The 15543-nt window shown below is 44.7% G+C and overlaps 1 protein-coding gene across 1 annotated transcript; it reads right to left on the reverse strand.

Annotated features, from left to right (window-relative positions):
• Positions 1 to 469: 469 nt before the first annotated feature.
• TRAF5 (TNF receptor associated factor 5) lies at positions 470 to 15093 on the reverse strand. The gene is made up of 10 exons (XM_052654094.1): positions 14876 to 15093; positions 14099 to 14156; positions 12382 to 12483; positions 9646 to 9810; positions 8951 to 9028; positions 8535 to 8609; positions 6175 to 6267; positions 3239 to 3379; positions 1706 to 1874; positions 470 to 1047 (listed from the first exon to the last, which is right to left on the reverse strand). The coding sequence occupies exons 1-10, from the start codon at positions 15091 to 15093 to the stop codon at positions 470 to 472; spliced, it is 1677 nt and encodes a 558-aa protein (XP_052510054.1).
• Between the last annotated feature and the right edge of the window lie 450 nt (positions 15094 to 15543).

The raw sequence follows: 15543 nt of genomic DNA on the forward strand, positions 1-15543 counted from the left end.
CACCCATCTACTTAACTGAAATAGCCTACCCTAAAAGATAGCTTTTGTAGGCTTAAGGTCAGTTCTAGAATCCACAGGCCAAATATAAAAATACCAAAGCACTTTCGACTGAAAGTCCTATTAATACATCTGTGTCCTCAAAGACAGTTAATATTATAGAAGGCTGAGACCCTGAGACCCCACACTAAGCACCAGTTAAAGAGGTATGCTTCAGTCCTTACATTTAAGGAAGTTAATGTCTTTCAAAAGATATAAAAATATAAATAATGAGAAGATAGTCTGAGTATTGTAAGTTTCAAACTGGGACAATAAAATGTAAAAAGAAGACAGCACTTGAGAAGCCTTAAAATGACTTCACACGTTAAGGACAAAAAGCCAAGTTCAAATATGCACTGAGCCCAGACTCAGTCACTACATTAACCACAGGTTCTGGATTCAAGGAGTCCTTTTATCCCCCCGGAAGCAATGATTAGAGATCCTCCAGGTCAGTTAAGTCCACAGCCACTTTCAAGAAGAGGGTGTCATCCTTAATGTAGGTGTTCTTGGCATTCTCCAGAGTGGAATGAGCCACAAAGCGAGGACAGCCGGAGGCGATGTTCATCTCCCCGTCGGGTCTCTTAAAGCTGCTGCTGTTGGGGTCCGCCTTGAAGGTCTCCATAATGTGGTTCTTTTTGCCACTCTGGTCCAGAAGCATCAGGGTCACCCTCTGCCTGAACGGCCACTGCAACAGTGAGTCAAACTCCCCCCGCATCACCACAAAGTACAACGACAGGTGCGTCCCCTTCCCAGACCCGTCCCCGTTCAGGTAGGCTCGAGCACAGAGGCGGTAGCCACACCGGCTGGTGTAGAAGGGTTGGCTGAAGATGGAGACTGTGTGTCCGTCCAGCGCCTCCTTCTTCTTGAGCTTGTAGTCTGTCACCTTCCAGATGAGCTTTCCATTATAGCAGGCGCTTTCTAGCAGTTTAAATCGCTCTTCGTTTTTATTCAGCTGTGCTTTATGAATATTAATGTGGGCATCATGTTTGTTAGTCTCCCCTTCCAAAACAACTGCAAAGAAAAAAAGATTCTGAAGGCCTTAAAGCTGTCTTTCAAATATGCCCAAAGTGAAATTTGGTTATCCAAAGAGAATCAATAGAATTCTGACATTCCCAAGACGAACTGAATTCAATGTTCACCAATGTGACATCCATATTAATAATACTGACTCCGTGATTCTCATGTCTTGAAAAGACTGGCCCCAAGAAAACCCCAATGCGTCCTCTTAAACGGAAGCTCCCTGAAGTGTAGAGAAGACCCACCCAGCATGCGTCTAGCAGACTTTGGTATGGTAAGCCCCACTAGGTTCTAACTGGGATGCTTTTAAACAGCCAAACGTGTCTCTGCTTTTCTATACTTGAAACAATGTTCCCCACCACATGTTTCTCCTAGCCTTCTCATTGTCTGCTCTCCTTAACAAATCATCATTCCCTATTCTTGGAATTTCCTGGCCCATTTCCACCCTGTCCTTGTTCCAGTTCCCACTCAGGGCCCTTTATCGTTTTTGTCTGAGTGGCCAGAACCTCATGTTGTTCTGTTTCACAAATACCAGACTCAGCACTGTTGACCCCGGATGGCTGTGCCTGTCCATTGGCCCATTTGCTTGTTTTCGTGAACACATGCAGAAGTCATGAAGCACCAGAAGAGAAGCAGAAAACATTAGACATACCTAGTCTTTGGTCATTGGTTTCCAGCAGGGTGATTTTCTGTTTCATTGTATCAATTGCTTCCACCAAAGGCCTCAGATCAAATTTACTCTGTTGCTGGTTAGCCATTTGTAATAACTGACGCACCTGAACTTCTAGCCAAGCGGACTTGTCAATGTGACTGGCAAGAACCTTTCAGTACAAATGGAGCATCATGTCAAAAAATGTGAATGATTCTTTGAGATCACATTTTTCAACTCAAACATTTCACCTTGAATTAACCAATTAACGCAGTGAAAAAATGCACGGTTCAGAAGAGAGAGGATAGGATGTCAAAGAGATGAATCACCTAATACTTTCCTCCCCGCTCCGCAGTATCTCAGCTCCTGTTTCAAATCTTTGAACTATTCTTCACCTGAATCTTACTTCTCCCTTAGATTTTCTCCTCTTGGTTCTTTAACCTATCTTTATACTTATGTTCTCCCTGTCTTTCCTCTTGCCTTATCACTTCCTTCTCTGTCACAATGCTTCTGATTCACTCCCACTCTGCAAGAGGGCAGAGGATGTGCTGGAAGAAGGCCCATCTGTTCTGGTCTGAGCACCTCAGGTGGCACTCAGTGCCCCAAGATAAGGCCTGAACATCTGGTTGCTCTCTTTAGATGGAAGGGATTAAATAAAACTATACTTCTCCTGCTCTCAGTGCCTTCACTCTTGACTGGTTTTTGTGCTAGAAAAAGGTCAGAATTAAGATAATAACAATTGATGGATTTCCTTTTTGCTATACACAAACACTCACACACATCCATACAGTATGCGGACAAAGTACGGAAATGATAAGGTCTACATTTTCTGGTATAATCCCCAAAAAGATTGCCCATATCACATTATGAAATATTTTGCACTATAAATTGTATAATCACAATAAAGACATTATTCTTTAGAAATCTGTTTATGGTTATTTAACATTCATGATTTACAAAGTAATTTTTGCTCTATTTTAGTGATGTGTAAAGCATTTTCTTCCCAAAGGAATTAATAGTTTCACTTTGTTGGCTGCAAAATGCAGAACTACAGATGCGCTCAATAAATCTGAAGTCAAGTGACTAATATTGGGTCAATAATGAAACCCTCATTGCCATAAATTGTGTAAAAGTACTGTACCAGTGCAAATGTGTACTGACATGGCTAAGTGTACTGGGTTATGTAAAAGATCTCTATTCTTAGGAAATACATTGTGAAGTATGTAGGGGTAAAGGGCTATAATAGACGGCTTACTCTTAAAGGGTTCAGAAAGAACACCCACCGAGAGAGAGAGACAGGGACAGGATGGGGGCTAAGGACAGGGCTGGGATGAGGCGGGGGAGACAGGATGAAGGAAGCAACCGGACAGAACACTCTGGGTGCAGAACACACAGGTGTTCCTTGTACTCTCTCAGCTTTGCACATTTGAAATCATCTCCATTTAAAAAGTTAGTTTTTCCATTTTAAAAGTTAGTTAAAAAGCTAACTGGCTGTGAGGTTAAATCTTGGTTATGAATAGAAAGGCCATTTCTCACCTGCATATTTGAGAGGAAGCTTCCATTTTTGCCAAACAACTGTGCAAATTGCTTGAACTCCTTTTCGAATTTCTTTACCGTTTCTGCTAGCTGCTGGATTTTGCTTTCTTTTTGTTCTAGGCTCTTATATAAGTCAGAAATCTAATAACAGGAATATGAATGAAGTCATTTAAATGCATGCAGACAAGTTAAAACAATTTGAATAAAGTTCTAGGAAAATACTACAGGTAAGAAAGTATTTTAAGGAAAATATATACACATATTTATAGAAAATATTTACAGGTAGATTACTATATAATTCTAAGAAAATGTTTGAAGGTACTTCAAAAAAAGAGAGAGATCCACAGATTTCTCGCCAGCCTTTGCTGTATGTAACCCACTTTGAGGGATCATCTCAAGCTAGTGACATCACTTGACTAAATCTGCTGAACTGGTTCTTGTCTTTCATTTAGTACGCACTTACTAAACAACCAGGACTTCCCTGTAGCTCAAATGGTAAGGAATCTGCCTGCAATGCAGGAGACCTGGGTTCAATCCCTGTGTTGGGGAGATGCTCCAGAGAAGGGAATGGCAACCCACTCCAGTATTCTTGCCTGGAGAATCCCACGGACAGGGGAGCCTGGTGGGCTACAGTCCATGGGGTTGCAGAGTCGGACATGACTGAGCAACTAACTACTACTGCTAAACAACCACAGAGTTGGGATCACCACACCACATTAGATGCTGTATGCACGGTGTCAACAGCAACAGCTGCAATTTCCTATCCAATTATTACATTCATTAGCTCTTTTAATCCTCAAAGAACCCCATGAGTTGGAGACAATGGTCAGCCTCATTTTATAGATAAGGAAACAGAGGCAGAGAGTTTAACCTGCCTAGAATACTGCTGGCAAGTGGTAGGCAAAACACACCACCTCTCAGGATTTGTAATCCCTTTGAGGGAAATAACTAAAAACGTCTGAGTGATCCTAAACAACCTTCTCTTACCCCTTCATCCATTCAATCAGCATTACCTGCCAACTTTAACTCCTGACACAAAACAAAACAACTCTTACAACCACTTCTCACTGTATCTTGTTTCAGCCTGGACTGCTTCTCACCTGGGCTGCTATGATAGCTTCTTAGCCAGTCATACACTGTCCCTCACACACACACACCTGACCCTCACTATATAATTTGACCCTCACTACAACCCCATTTTACAAATGAGGACATTGTGGAAGAGAGAGGTTAAGTACCTTGCCCAAACTCATATAAGCTGAAGCAGGTCTCAGACCCAGGCATTCTGGCTCCAGGGCCCTCACTCAACAACGGCCAGGCTCTTCTGCTACACTGTCTAGTGTGCAGCGTCTTTCTGCCTGCTTCTCTGTCTTCGTTCTCGTCTCTCCTTCTATCCATCTCCCATGCTACCACCAGCTGTCTTATTCTTAACCAAACAATTAACTGGCCAAGTATCTTCCTATTTAAAAATACCTGTTAACTCCTTATACCGGCAAACATTAGTTTCAACTCTGGCCCTTAAATCCTTTCTGAAATAGGGCAGAATATGAATAAATTTTTAAAATCATTGAATATATAGTTTTCGAAACTTCTTGGCTTACGTGGAAGGCCATTTCAGTCTGGACCTAGCACACCCAGCCTCCAGCCTTTCCCTCTCTTACACTCTGGTGTCTCTCCACCCCCTGAACCCCATTTCCTTGAACCATCATGTCTCTCTGCCTTCACATAAACTTTCCCCTTCTGGACCATCCTCTTTCTACAACATTCTAACTGATAGACCTTCTCTTTCTTCAAGTCAGTACAGCTCGGATGTGTTACCTTGAAAAGCCTTCCACCTTCCCACAGGGCAACCTGCTCCAGCCTCTGTACCCCAACACAGGGCACCCCCATCGCATGTGCTATGGGGACAGCACCTTGTACAGTTACATTTTGGTGAGATCTTCAAGGGTAGGTACTGGGTCTCCCCTGACCCAGTGTCCACGCAACTAGCCTTGTACCTGACACCTGCCGCGTGTTTGTTGAATGAACGGATAGGTGAAGGAGACAACTGTTACAGAAAGAACTTAGGAATGGCTGGAGGCAGCATGCCTTCTACCACAGTTACAGTTTAATCAGGCTTCTATTTTTCTCCACCATCTGACCCTGAAACTCATATACCTACTTTAATATGGAATCAGACAACATAAAATAATCTGTAGCAGTAACATTCAGCGCCCTCTATGCAGATGGATGGTTTCCTTCCCTACCAGGGTTGTAAAAGTCTGATCCTCTGTGATGCCCTAACAAGATGATGAACTGTTGGAATAATTACTGAATAGAATCAGCATTGGATGCGGTCCACTATGAATATACCAGGGACCACGGCTTGCATTTGCATACACAACTTCACTTAATAATCACAATTCAGTGAAATAAATATGTACGTATGCATTGATTAGGTGGCAAAGTTAGTAAGTTAAGACTTATTACAAAATGTATAATACCCACAGTGCCCAGAACAGATAGTCAAACGTTGTTTCAGGGTAATACTGATTTCATTTAAAAACGCCAAACACCTACTAGGTTTCTACTAGGGAATAACCAAGAGGTGTGTGGGTAGGCTGCAGAGAGGCAGTGTGGAGTACCCTGGGGAACACTGGACTGACAATCAGGGGACATGGGTTTGAGACTGAATTCTGCCCCTTAAAGTCATAAACATGCCAAAATTTCTTTGAATTTAGTTATTTCATCTGTTGCTTGAGGGGGCTGGACCCAAAGATCTCAAAGGCACTTTCTAGTTTGATGTGCTCTAATCCTAGGAGTCTGTCTGGTGACTTAGTAGAAAAACTTCTACCTTCAGTAGACTTCCACTTACCACAGAGGAGACTATAAAAATGCCGACAAGTACAAATCCCAGCAATTCTGATGCCTCCCTTTATAGCTGAACCCTTGATTACCTGCTCCTCTAATTGGAAGTTCTTTTCTAAAACCAGAAGCATGTGGTCCCGTAAGGCCAAACGCTCATGTTCCTGCAGGTTCCCCCGTTTATCCTTTAAGACAAACAGAAACGTGAGTCAGGTTGTTGAAAGGCTTCCAACATGAGGGTGGTGGCAGGACATTCTGCTAAAGCAGAACTTCAACAACTTTGCTGACTTGTCTCAAGGTGGGTTTCAGGGAAAAGGATCCCTCCCAGGCCCCTTTTACATCTTTACGATTCTTTGGTACACAGAAGACACAGAGAGTCAGGCCACCGTCAAAATTCTCAGTGCTGCTTTCCTTCCTTGCCCTGTGCTGTGTTCAGACATTCAGTCGTGTCTGACTCTTTGTGACCCCATGGACTGTAGCCCACCTGGCTCCTCTGTCCATGGGATTCTCCAGGCAAGAACACTGGAGTGGGTTGCCATTTCCTCCTCCAGGGATCTTCCCAACCCAGGAACTGAACCCAAGTCCTTGTATCTTCTGCACCGGCAGGCAGGTTCATTACTGCTAGTGCCACCTGGGAAGACTTTCCTTGCTCTAGGAGCATATGATTGAGGGCTAAGGGTAGTTATCATCACCTCTCAACTATTCCCATATAAAACCTATCTCTTTGGTGGTGGGTTACCTCCTGATCAGCCTACTGAGCAAACTTCTCTACCACTTTTTATCACTGTCTTGCTATTATGGGCAGAAGGTGAACCGAACTGTAGTTTCAGCCCATGCAAATTTGTTGCCCTCAAAATAAAATTATATGTTTGTAAGAACAAATGGTTACTTTTCCCCTGATTCTTAAAATTTCATTGCAGGTTGCCTCTATTACTAATAAAAGCAAATGGTATGGGTGACCCATAGACTCTAAGTAAACATTTATCATCAATTTCCCTTCAGTTGAGTGTTGGCCCTCTTCCAGAGCACAGCTCCCCCAGCCATGCCCACGCAGGAGTCATGGGTTCATTCTCTGGGTTGGGAAGATACCCTGGAGGAAGGAGGGCATGGCAACCCACTCCAGTATTCTTGCCCAGAGAATCCCATGGACAGAGAAGCCTGGCAGCTACAGTCCATGGGGTCACAAAGAATTGGACAGGACTGAAGCTACTGAGCATGGTACAGCATTCTTGTGTCAAACAACACAGCAAGCAGCCTTTTCTCTATCTCCACATCCAATTCCCTAGTCTCACTCACCAGAGTCAGTGAAGATATATATACATTTTCAACACAGTGAGGTGATAGTGTAAGTAATTTAAAAAATATATACCTCATGCTTTTTATCAGATGCATAGTATTCCAAAATATGAATATACATATATATATATTTCACTTTTGTGGATTTTTTTTGCTAAATACAGTAGTCCCAGCTTAGCCACAGTTTTGATATCTGTGGTTTCAGTTACCCATGGTTAATTATGGTCCACAAATATTAAATAGACAATTTTAGAAAATAATTCATACTCTAAATTGTGAACTGTTGTGAGTAGCATGATGCAGTCTTGTTTCTTCCTGCTCTATCCTGCCCCAGAGGTGAGTGATCCCACTGTCCAGGTATCCAAACTATACATACTATCCACCCATTAGTCACTTAGTCATCTCGGTTATCAGATTCACTGTTGCAGTATCAAAGTGCTGTGGTCAAGTAATCCTTATTTATTCAATAATGGCCCCAAATGATGCAGGCAATTCAGGTATCCTCTTGCTGTGCCTAATTTATAAATGTGTAACTTTATCATATGTATGTTATAGGGGAAAAAACATAGTATATATAGGGTTGGTACTAACTATGGTTTCAGACATCCATCGAGGCTCTTGGAATCTATCCTCCATGGACAAGATATATTTGTTGTGTATGTGTGTTTGTGTAGGTGTGTGATCACTGCATACTTATGAAAGGATATCTGTGAAATAAATTCCTAGCAGTAAAATTGCAAGGTCAATGTGTCAGGTCACATTTTTATTTTCACAGATATAAGCAAACCTCAAAAAGCTGGTATTATAAATTTTATGTATATATAAACAATTTGTTCTGTTTCTCTGGAGAACCCTAATACAATTGCCAGTCTTTTTTTTTTTTTTCTATTCCATATATAGTTATTATAAAACATTGGCTATATTCCTTGTGTGCATTATATATATACTTGTAGCTTATTTATTCTATACATAGTAGCTTGCATTTCTTAATTCCCTACTCCCATCTTCCCTCTCCCTACTGGTAACCACTGGTTATTACCAGTCTTACAGTTTCACAGACACTGAATGTCCTGCATCCTGAATGGAATCAAAGAGTAAAATGAACTCGACAAATGAATGATACAGCAGAAGGTAGACAGACACAATCACTCCATACCTTTACGGTACAGCCATAGTTTTTAAAAGGACAGTCTTGTTCAGCTTCGGGACACACGGCCAGGTGTTCATCCACCTGTGAAATAGACAGCCTCAGGCTATAGAAATGCATCCCGACTCTCCAGCTACCTGGTATAACTGCAGTCAGCAGGGAGCCAAGTGTAGCTCGAGGAGAAGACAGGAAACAGAAGGAAAAAAAGCCAAGCTGAGGCTGGAGCCAGGAGAGCTAACATGGAAACGGAGAAATCTCAGGGAGAAGAATTCTCAGGGAGAAGGTGAGGGAAGACAAAACCATGGTCCTCATGAGGATAAGGCATGCCTTGGGTCCCCGCCTATGGGATTTTACCAAAAACACACTGTAATGAATACTGAAACTTTATCTTACGTAAAATCACTGAAAGAATTATTTACACTTACCTCAGTTCTTGGAATGGTCTGCAAACACTTGTTGGGACAAGATACTGGGTAGGCAGGACACAAGTTTTCCTCGTGATTCTGAAACAATGAAAGGTTGCTGAAATAAAGCCAGCCTGGCTTCCAAAGGCTCTCTGTATGACCTCAGAGTGTGTGTACACATAACCTCTTGGGGATCTATGCAGTGTGGCTCATCCTCTACAAGAAGGTACAGCCTAGCAGCAAAAAGCTTCCAGATGGCTGCTTTCTCAGTATAAATGAAGTCAATTTTCCAATTATTCCAAAGAAGGTCAGAGGTCATGGGGCTGACAGAAGACAGACGATGCGCGTCACTGGCATGGCTCCTTTGGCACACGTAAAAGGTACCCACGCTTTCTTCTTACGCCTGCATCCTGCCTCGCCAATTGTCAGAGCATCCTGAGGACAGAGAGTGTGGTCCCCTCCTTGTGACTCAGCTCCTAGTGTCACTCCTGGCCCACGCACACTCAGCAGGTGATCAAACAGCATTTTTGCCAACGATACATGGAAAGAGTCCTACCAAGAAGGCTTCCAGCTTTTTATAGAACCCCCAGATAAGCTATTCTTTAGACCTCTTTCTGCACAAAAATAAATTCAGAAAAGTGCTTCCGGTACCCCATCTGATTCACTGTGACCACTCAGGCCAAATTCAGTCCCATAAAGATGCCTTTTTTTTTTACCTGTAGATTGATGACTACCACATCCTTTTTGCAATAAAGGCATTTTTCCTCTCGAAACTGGCAGTATGTGCTCAGATGCTCTTTCAGATCTTTGCGAAGGACTGGCTCCCGACAGTTTTCATTAGAGCACTGCACAGGCTGGAACGGGCAGTGCTGAAGGTGGTCCTGCAACAGGCAACAACAGGCCAGTGGGGCACACTGAGCAGGGCACTGGGAAGGGGAGCGGCTGCAAGGCCTGGGGAGGGTGGAGGCGGGGAGGACCCCAGGGCAGCAGGAGGACAGCTGGGAGGGCTAGGGGGGAACCACCTGCTGCCTCTGCTGAGAACAGGGCGTGGAGAGGGCCGTCTGCATGGAGGCTGTGAAAGCCAGCCTGGTCTGGAGGACAGGGCTTCGAAGATGGGCGGTGAAGGAAGCATGCTGAGTTTACCTTAGATCATCTACTAACTTGCTCACATTCTCAGGTTAGTCCTTGAACATCTTCCTTAGCGCTGCCAATTAATTTACCAGCTCCTCAAGGTCATTTCTTTTGTGCGCCCTCCATGCCCACCCCCAGCACCAAGTCCAAATCTCTGCCCTCTGTTGTTGTTTAGTCGCTCAGTTGTGTCCAGCTCTTTGCGACCCCGTGGACTGTAGCCCACCAGGCTCCTCTGCCCATGGGGATTCTCCAGGCCAGAATACTGGAGTGGGTTGCCATGCCCTTCTCCATGGGGTCTTCCCGACCCAGGGATCAAACCTGCATGCTGAGCATTGGCAGGCATTTTCTTTACTGCTGAGCCACCAGGGAAGCACTGGGTGGTAAAAGCTGAAACAGAGGGCTGAGAGGGAAGAAGAGAAGGCCAGCTCCTAAGTAAGAGAAGGAAGGGGAAGGACTGGAGGAAGGAAAGAGAGGGAGAGGGAGCTGTCCCAGAAGCAGTAAAGCAGAGCAGTGAGAGGAATTCAGGAATCAGAATCCCAGGCCCAGGAGAAGCCTGGGTCAGCCTCATCAAGTCGGGAGACATTCTTAACCAGCACATTAGAAAATGATGACATGGACAACGTTCGGTCCAGTGTTGCTCATGTTACAGACGTTTACAAGCAGGCAAGTCTTAACAAGACCTGGGGATAACACTGCAAGTTCCTGTGATGCTGACAAGGTATCACAATCCTAGTGGGCTTGTTCCCCAACACAAGATCCTTTAAAACAGGGCTGACAAGCTACAGCCCTTGGGCCAAACCTGGCCCACTACTTGTTTCTGTAAAGAAGGTGTAACTGAGAACACCCACACGTATTTCTTCCCATGTTGGCTACGGCTGCTTTCCCTCCAAGATGGGAGAGTCAGGCAGCTGCGACAGACACTGGCTGGCAAAGTTTAAAATATTTTCTATCTGGCTTCTGAGAGAAATAGTTTGCTGACCCCTCCTCTGAAGGAAAAAAAAAAAAGGGCACATAGTTTTTCTACAGGAGGTAAATAAACATTATAGCTATTCTCCTTTGCCTCTAGTAATGACAGTGACAGCTGAAATCTACATCTTCTCCAAAATTCACGGATGCTACCCCTCAGCTGTCACCAAAACAGTCAACATTCATCAAGACTCTGCATCCTGTGAAATCCTACAGCTTACCACACAGGTGACGGAGAACAGAGAGTAAGAGGAAATATTAATACGAAAGAAACAGGTGAAGAGAAACCATCCACTATTCTCCAGAAGGTGATGATCTGGTCACGAGAGCTGACCAATGGCCATTTGAGCCTCATTTCCTTCTCAGGCTTAGTGACAACCAAGTTGGTCAAGGGACCCTACTATTGGACCTGGCTATCAAAACAGGTGGTGAGGGACTGTCTCAGAAAACACAAAAACCTTCCGTGAACTTCCAAAGAAATTCTTGGGTTAACAGGGAAATCATCTACACATTTCTGAGCTCAGTGCCTGGGGGTTTGGAGGAATGCTGGGGAAAGGACTGGATCACTAGAAATACAGCGTGGTGTGGGAGGAGGGGAGCGGAAACTTTCAGCAGTCTCTAAACAGTTCCCTGGAAGCTAGAGACGCCTGCCTCATATTCTAATGGAACCTGGCCTGGGCTCGCTCTGGCAAAGCAGTGCTTCCTGCTTCCCATTTAACGGCTTTCTGCTGATGGATGGGAGAGTAACGGAGGGCAGTTTCATCTGAAAGGAACTCGACATCCCGTCACCCCCCGCCCCATACCTGTTTGCCTGCATCTCTTACCCACGCTTCACCCTCACACTGCATCCCAGCTCTGTTCTGGTCTGTGTCATCTTCCTTTAGATCATAACTTCCAAGACAGCAGGGCCCATAGCAGCCAGGAAACACCCACCCCAGCACCTGAAATGCTTCCAGGCAGGGACCCTTACAACTATGTCTTTCTGCAGTCATGGCCTGGAATCCCAAGTCCTTCACAGTTTTCCAAAATGACGTGTCCTTGGCTCGACCATTTCTTTTGCCCAGCATGTCCCATTCTCTTTTGAATCAATGAACCCTGACCTGTAATTCAAGGTCTAGCACACATTGGTATGTTCTCCATGTGTTCCATATAAAATGAATCTCTTCTTGTGAGATTCATTTCATACCTTAGCCTTTGGTATGCTACACTGTAGCCAACGGTATTGCTAGACAAAAATTCTCTGAGGGCCACCCACCAAAACCCTGTACCACGCTTAGCCCAGGAAATGACACATAAAAATGTGTTCAGTACATGACACTGGAAAATGGCAGACACTGTTCATGAGTAATACCAACCTGGTATCGTCCCAGAGTAATCTTGGCATTACATCTGGGAGCATTTTTGCAAAAAACATACAAATTGAGGACTTCCCTTTTGCAGCAGTTGTCTTTAAACACCTAAAAGATAAACATGATAGATTCACACACTCCAAGGCTTTAGAGCAACGTGAAGGAATCTATTATTAATTTGGTCTTCAGTTCATCTCAAAAGTTGGGTGGAAACTTCCAGTCAGTGGTTGGAATGGAAATACCAGATTCACCACCATATAAGAAAAGACCGTCTCAGATACATCTGACAGGCCACCAAACATACAAGCCAGGTAATTCAATGCTTACTGCAGTAGGCTGAAGCTGGGGGAAATCTGGCGGTGAAATTGACCCCACATGCTCAAAGGTCAGGAGGTGGGGCTGTGGATGGGGGCGATGCTTTCCGCTTCCTGTCCCAGGGTAAACGTTGTATTAGTCATCAGGTGGTATCACTGAAGCTCTGCTGACTTATGTTTCAGCACAAGCCAGAGGTTGGCAAACTTTCTCCGTAAAGGTTCAGAGAGTAAATTATTTTCAGCTCTGTCATCTACATTGCGATGTCCTCTGTTGTCACTATTCAGCCCTGCTGTACACAATACTTAAGTGAATGTGCATGCCTGTGTTCCAATAAGATGTTATTTATGGGCACAAATGTGAATTTCATATGATTTTCACATGTTACAGAACACTATGGTTTTGATTTATAAATTTTTACTTTGAAATAGACTCACAAGAAATTGCAAAAATTGTACAGAGTTCTTGTGTACCCTTCTTTTGATTTTTTTTCAATGATTTAAAAATATAAAAGCCATTCTTAGCTCACAGGCCATACAGAAACAGGTGGCAGGCTGGATCAGTCCCAACAAATCCCACGTTGTAGTATGCCGACCCCTGGCTAGTGGGCAAGGCAGACACAAGTACAGCTAGGCATATGGAAAACACATTATAAGAGCAAAGAGAAGGCACACGTACGTTTGACTAAAAAGACAAATAACCCACTTTAAAAAATGGGCAAAGGATTTGAATAGAAATCTCTACAAAGAAGATATCCAATCAGCCAAGCACATGAAATAATGCTCCAAGTCTTCAAACACTGGAGCATCAAAACCATGAGGTTATCTCTTCATAACCACTAGGAAGGCTATAATAAAAAAGATGGACCACAACAAATTTTGGCAGGGATCTAGAGAAATTAGGAACTTTCATACCTTGCTGGAAAGAATACTGCTTTGGAAAACAACCTGGCGTTTCATCAGAATGTTAAACATAGAGTTATCCCATGACCCAGTCATTCCACTCCTAGGCACACACCCCAGAAACATGCACACTTTAAAGGCAAATTTTATGGCATATGCATTGTATCTCAATAAAGCTGTTAGACTTAATAAAAGAAAGTTTGAGAGACGAAACAGATGAGAAAGTGAATTGGAGGAAATAGGATGTTTCATTTCTGCAAGCAACTCACAGTAACTAGAGCTCGGATAGAAAGAGGGTAAAGAGGATGTGGGGGAAAAGACCTGGGGATTCAGTAAGGACCCAAACACTCCTCTCTTGAACCGGGGTGGGAGTGGGGTCCAACCTGACCACACAGCAGAGGAATCTGGACTCCAAGGAAGGGTCCCCCTCCTGCTCTCCTGCTCCAACTCCTCTGTCCAGTTCAACCCAGGACACTGGCTGCTCCATCCCAAACCAGGGATCGTCTTACCTCCTGAGATTTGATCACCTCCTTATCTACAGGGCAGAGTGGGACTGCGTCCAGTTCTCTGCAAAGAAAAATCAAAATGAAGCCAGAGTTAAGGGTTGACCTCAACAACCTTTCTAGGAACACCCCCAGCGCTCCAGCCACACTTGACCCCCTGAAGTTCCCCCCGGGCAGGCCAGGCCCGTCTTTATTCATGCTGTTCCCTCTTTCCAGAAGGGGCCCTCTGGTACCCCAATTTCAGCACCACCTCAGTGAAAGTCCTGAAAGTCCCATTCATCCTCCAGGATGTGAGTCCAAGAGGAAGTCCCGCAGGCCGAGTCAGATGTTCTCTGCCAACGTTCCCTTGGCGGTCCTATGCTATCACACTGTACCACCACCTGGCTCCTCCACTAGAATAGAAGATTCTAGAGGGTCTTGTTTCACACTGAACCTCTAACTCTTCACCTCTGTGCCTTGCCTCAAGGCAGGGGAAGGTCAGGGTGCCTACAAGAAAGACCCTCTTGGGAGACAGGTCCTTCCCCGTGTAGGCTGTGCGCCGAGGTTGGCCCTCACGTGCAAAACAGGTGTGGTCTGAATTTTAAGAAAAGGTGACGATCAATAGGATAGCGGGAAGAAAATGAAGGTTCTACTCCTCAGGCTCTCAGAGAAGGGCCCTGGGAAAGCCCGTCCTCGTATTTGTGGTTCTGTGGGCAACCACAGCAACTCCCGAAACCCTGATGGTAGTTGAGTGGCCACAGACGGCTCCCGGGAACACGCTGGCCGCTGCTGGCCGGAGCTCACTTCAGGGACAGCATGCAGCGGTGGCAGAAGCGGTGCCCACAGCCCGTCTGGTGGGGGTTGTGCAGCACGGAGTGGCAGAAGGCACACTTGTAGCGCTCTTCCAACCGCTCCACAAACTGGTACTCCATGTCGGGCTCGAAGTCCAAGGAGATGGAGTTGCCAGAATTCTGGCGGGTGAAACCACAGGGCACACCTCCTTGCTCCTCAGAATACGCCATCCTGGGGGTCAGAAGAGAAGGAAAACTCAGCATGCAAGCACCAAAGCCACTGGAGCCATCGGGTGCTTTAATCATTTGCTCCCTAATTGGTGAACATCACCCGCAGGGTCCTTCTGCCATGACTGTGTAACAGTGACAACCTCCTGCCACTGGAGGGCTCCCGCAGCAGGGAGCTAGATGGCTTTGGGGTGCTCAGGTGGGAGTCTAAACCAGATGACTTCGAGCAGTATTGTATGAGACTTCAGCTCTTTGCCCATCAAAGAGCTAAATTATACTTCAGTGGGGCTACATGCTTGGACAAAATAGAGCCAAGTGTTAACTACATTCTGAATAAACTCGTTATGGATTTTTCTTCCACTCAGTTAAGAAAACTGAAACAAATGTGTTGACAAGCAAGAATCTTGCATGCCAATATATTTCTTGCAAAATATATAGATATATCACCACCAC

This window comes from Budorcas taxicolor, chromosome 16, assembly GCF_023091745.1.
Source record: "Budorcas taxicolor isolate Tak-1 chromosome 16, Takin1.1, whole genome shotgun sequence".
Classification (NCBI taxonomy): Eukaryota; Metazoa; Chordata; class Mammalia; order Artiodactyla; family Bovidae; genus Budorcas; species Budorcas taxicolor.

Coding starts and splice junctions, on each gene's coding strand:
- TRAF5 (XM_052654094.1), bottom strand. CDS start 15,093: ATGGCGTATTCTGAGGAGCAAGGAGGTGTGCCCTGTGGTTTCACCCGC. Junction 6,268..8,534: donor ACTATGGCTGTACCGTAAAG/GTATGGAGTGAT, acceptor TTTGTCTTAAAG/GATAAACGGGGGAACCTGCA. Junction 1,875..3,238: donor GCTTCCTCTCAAATATGCAG/GTGAGAAATGGC, acceptor TTGTACTGAAAG/GTTCTTGCCAGTCACATTGA.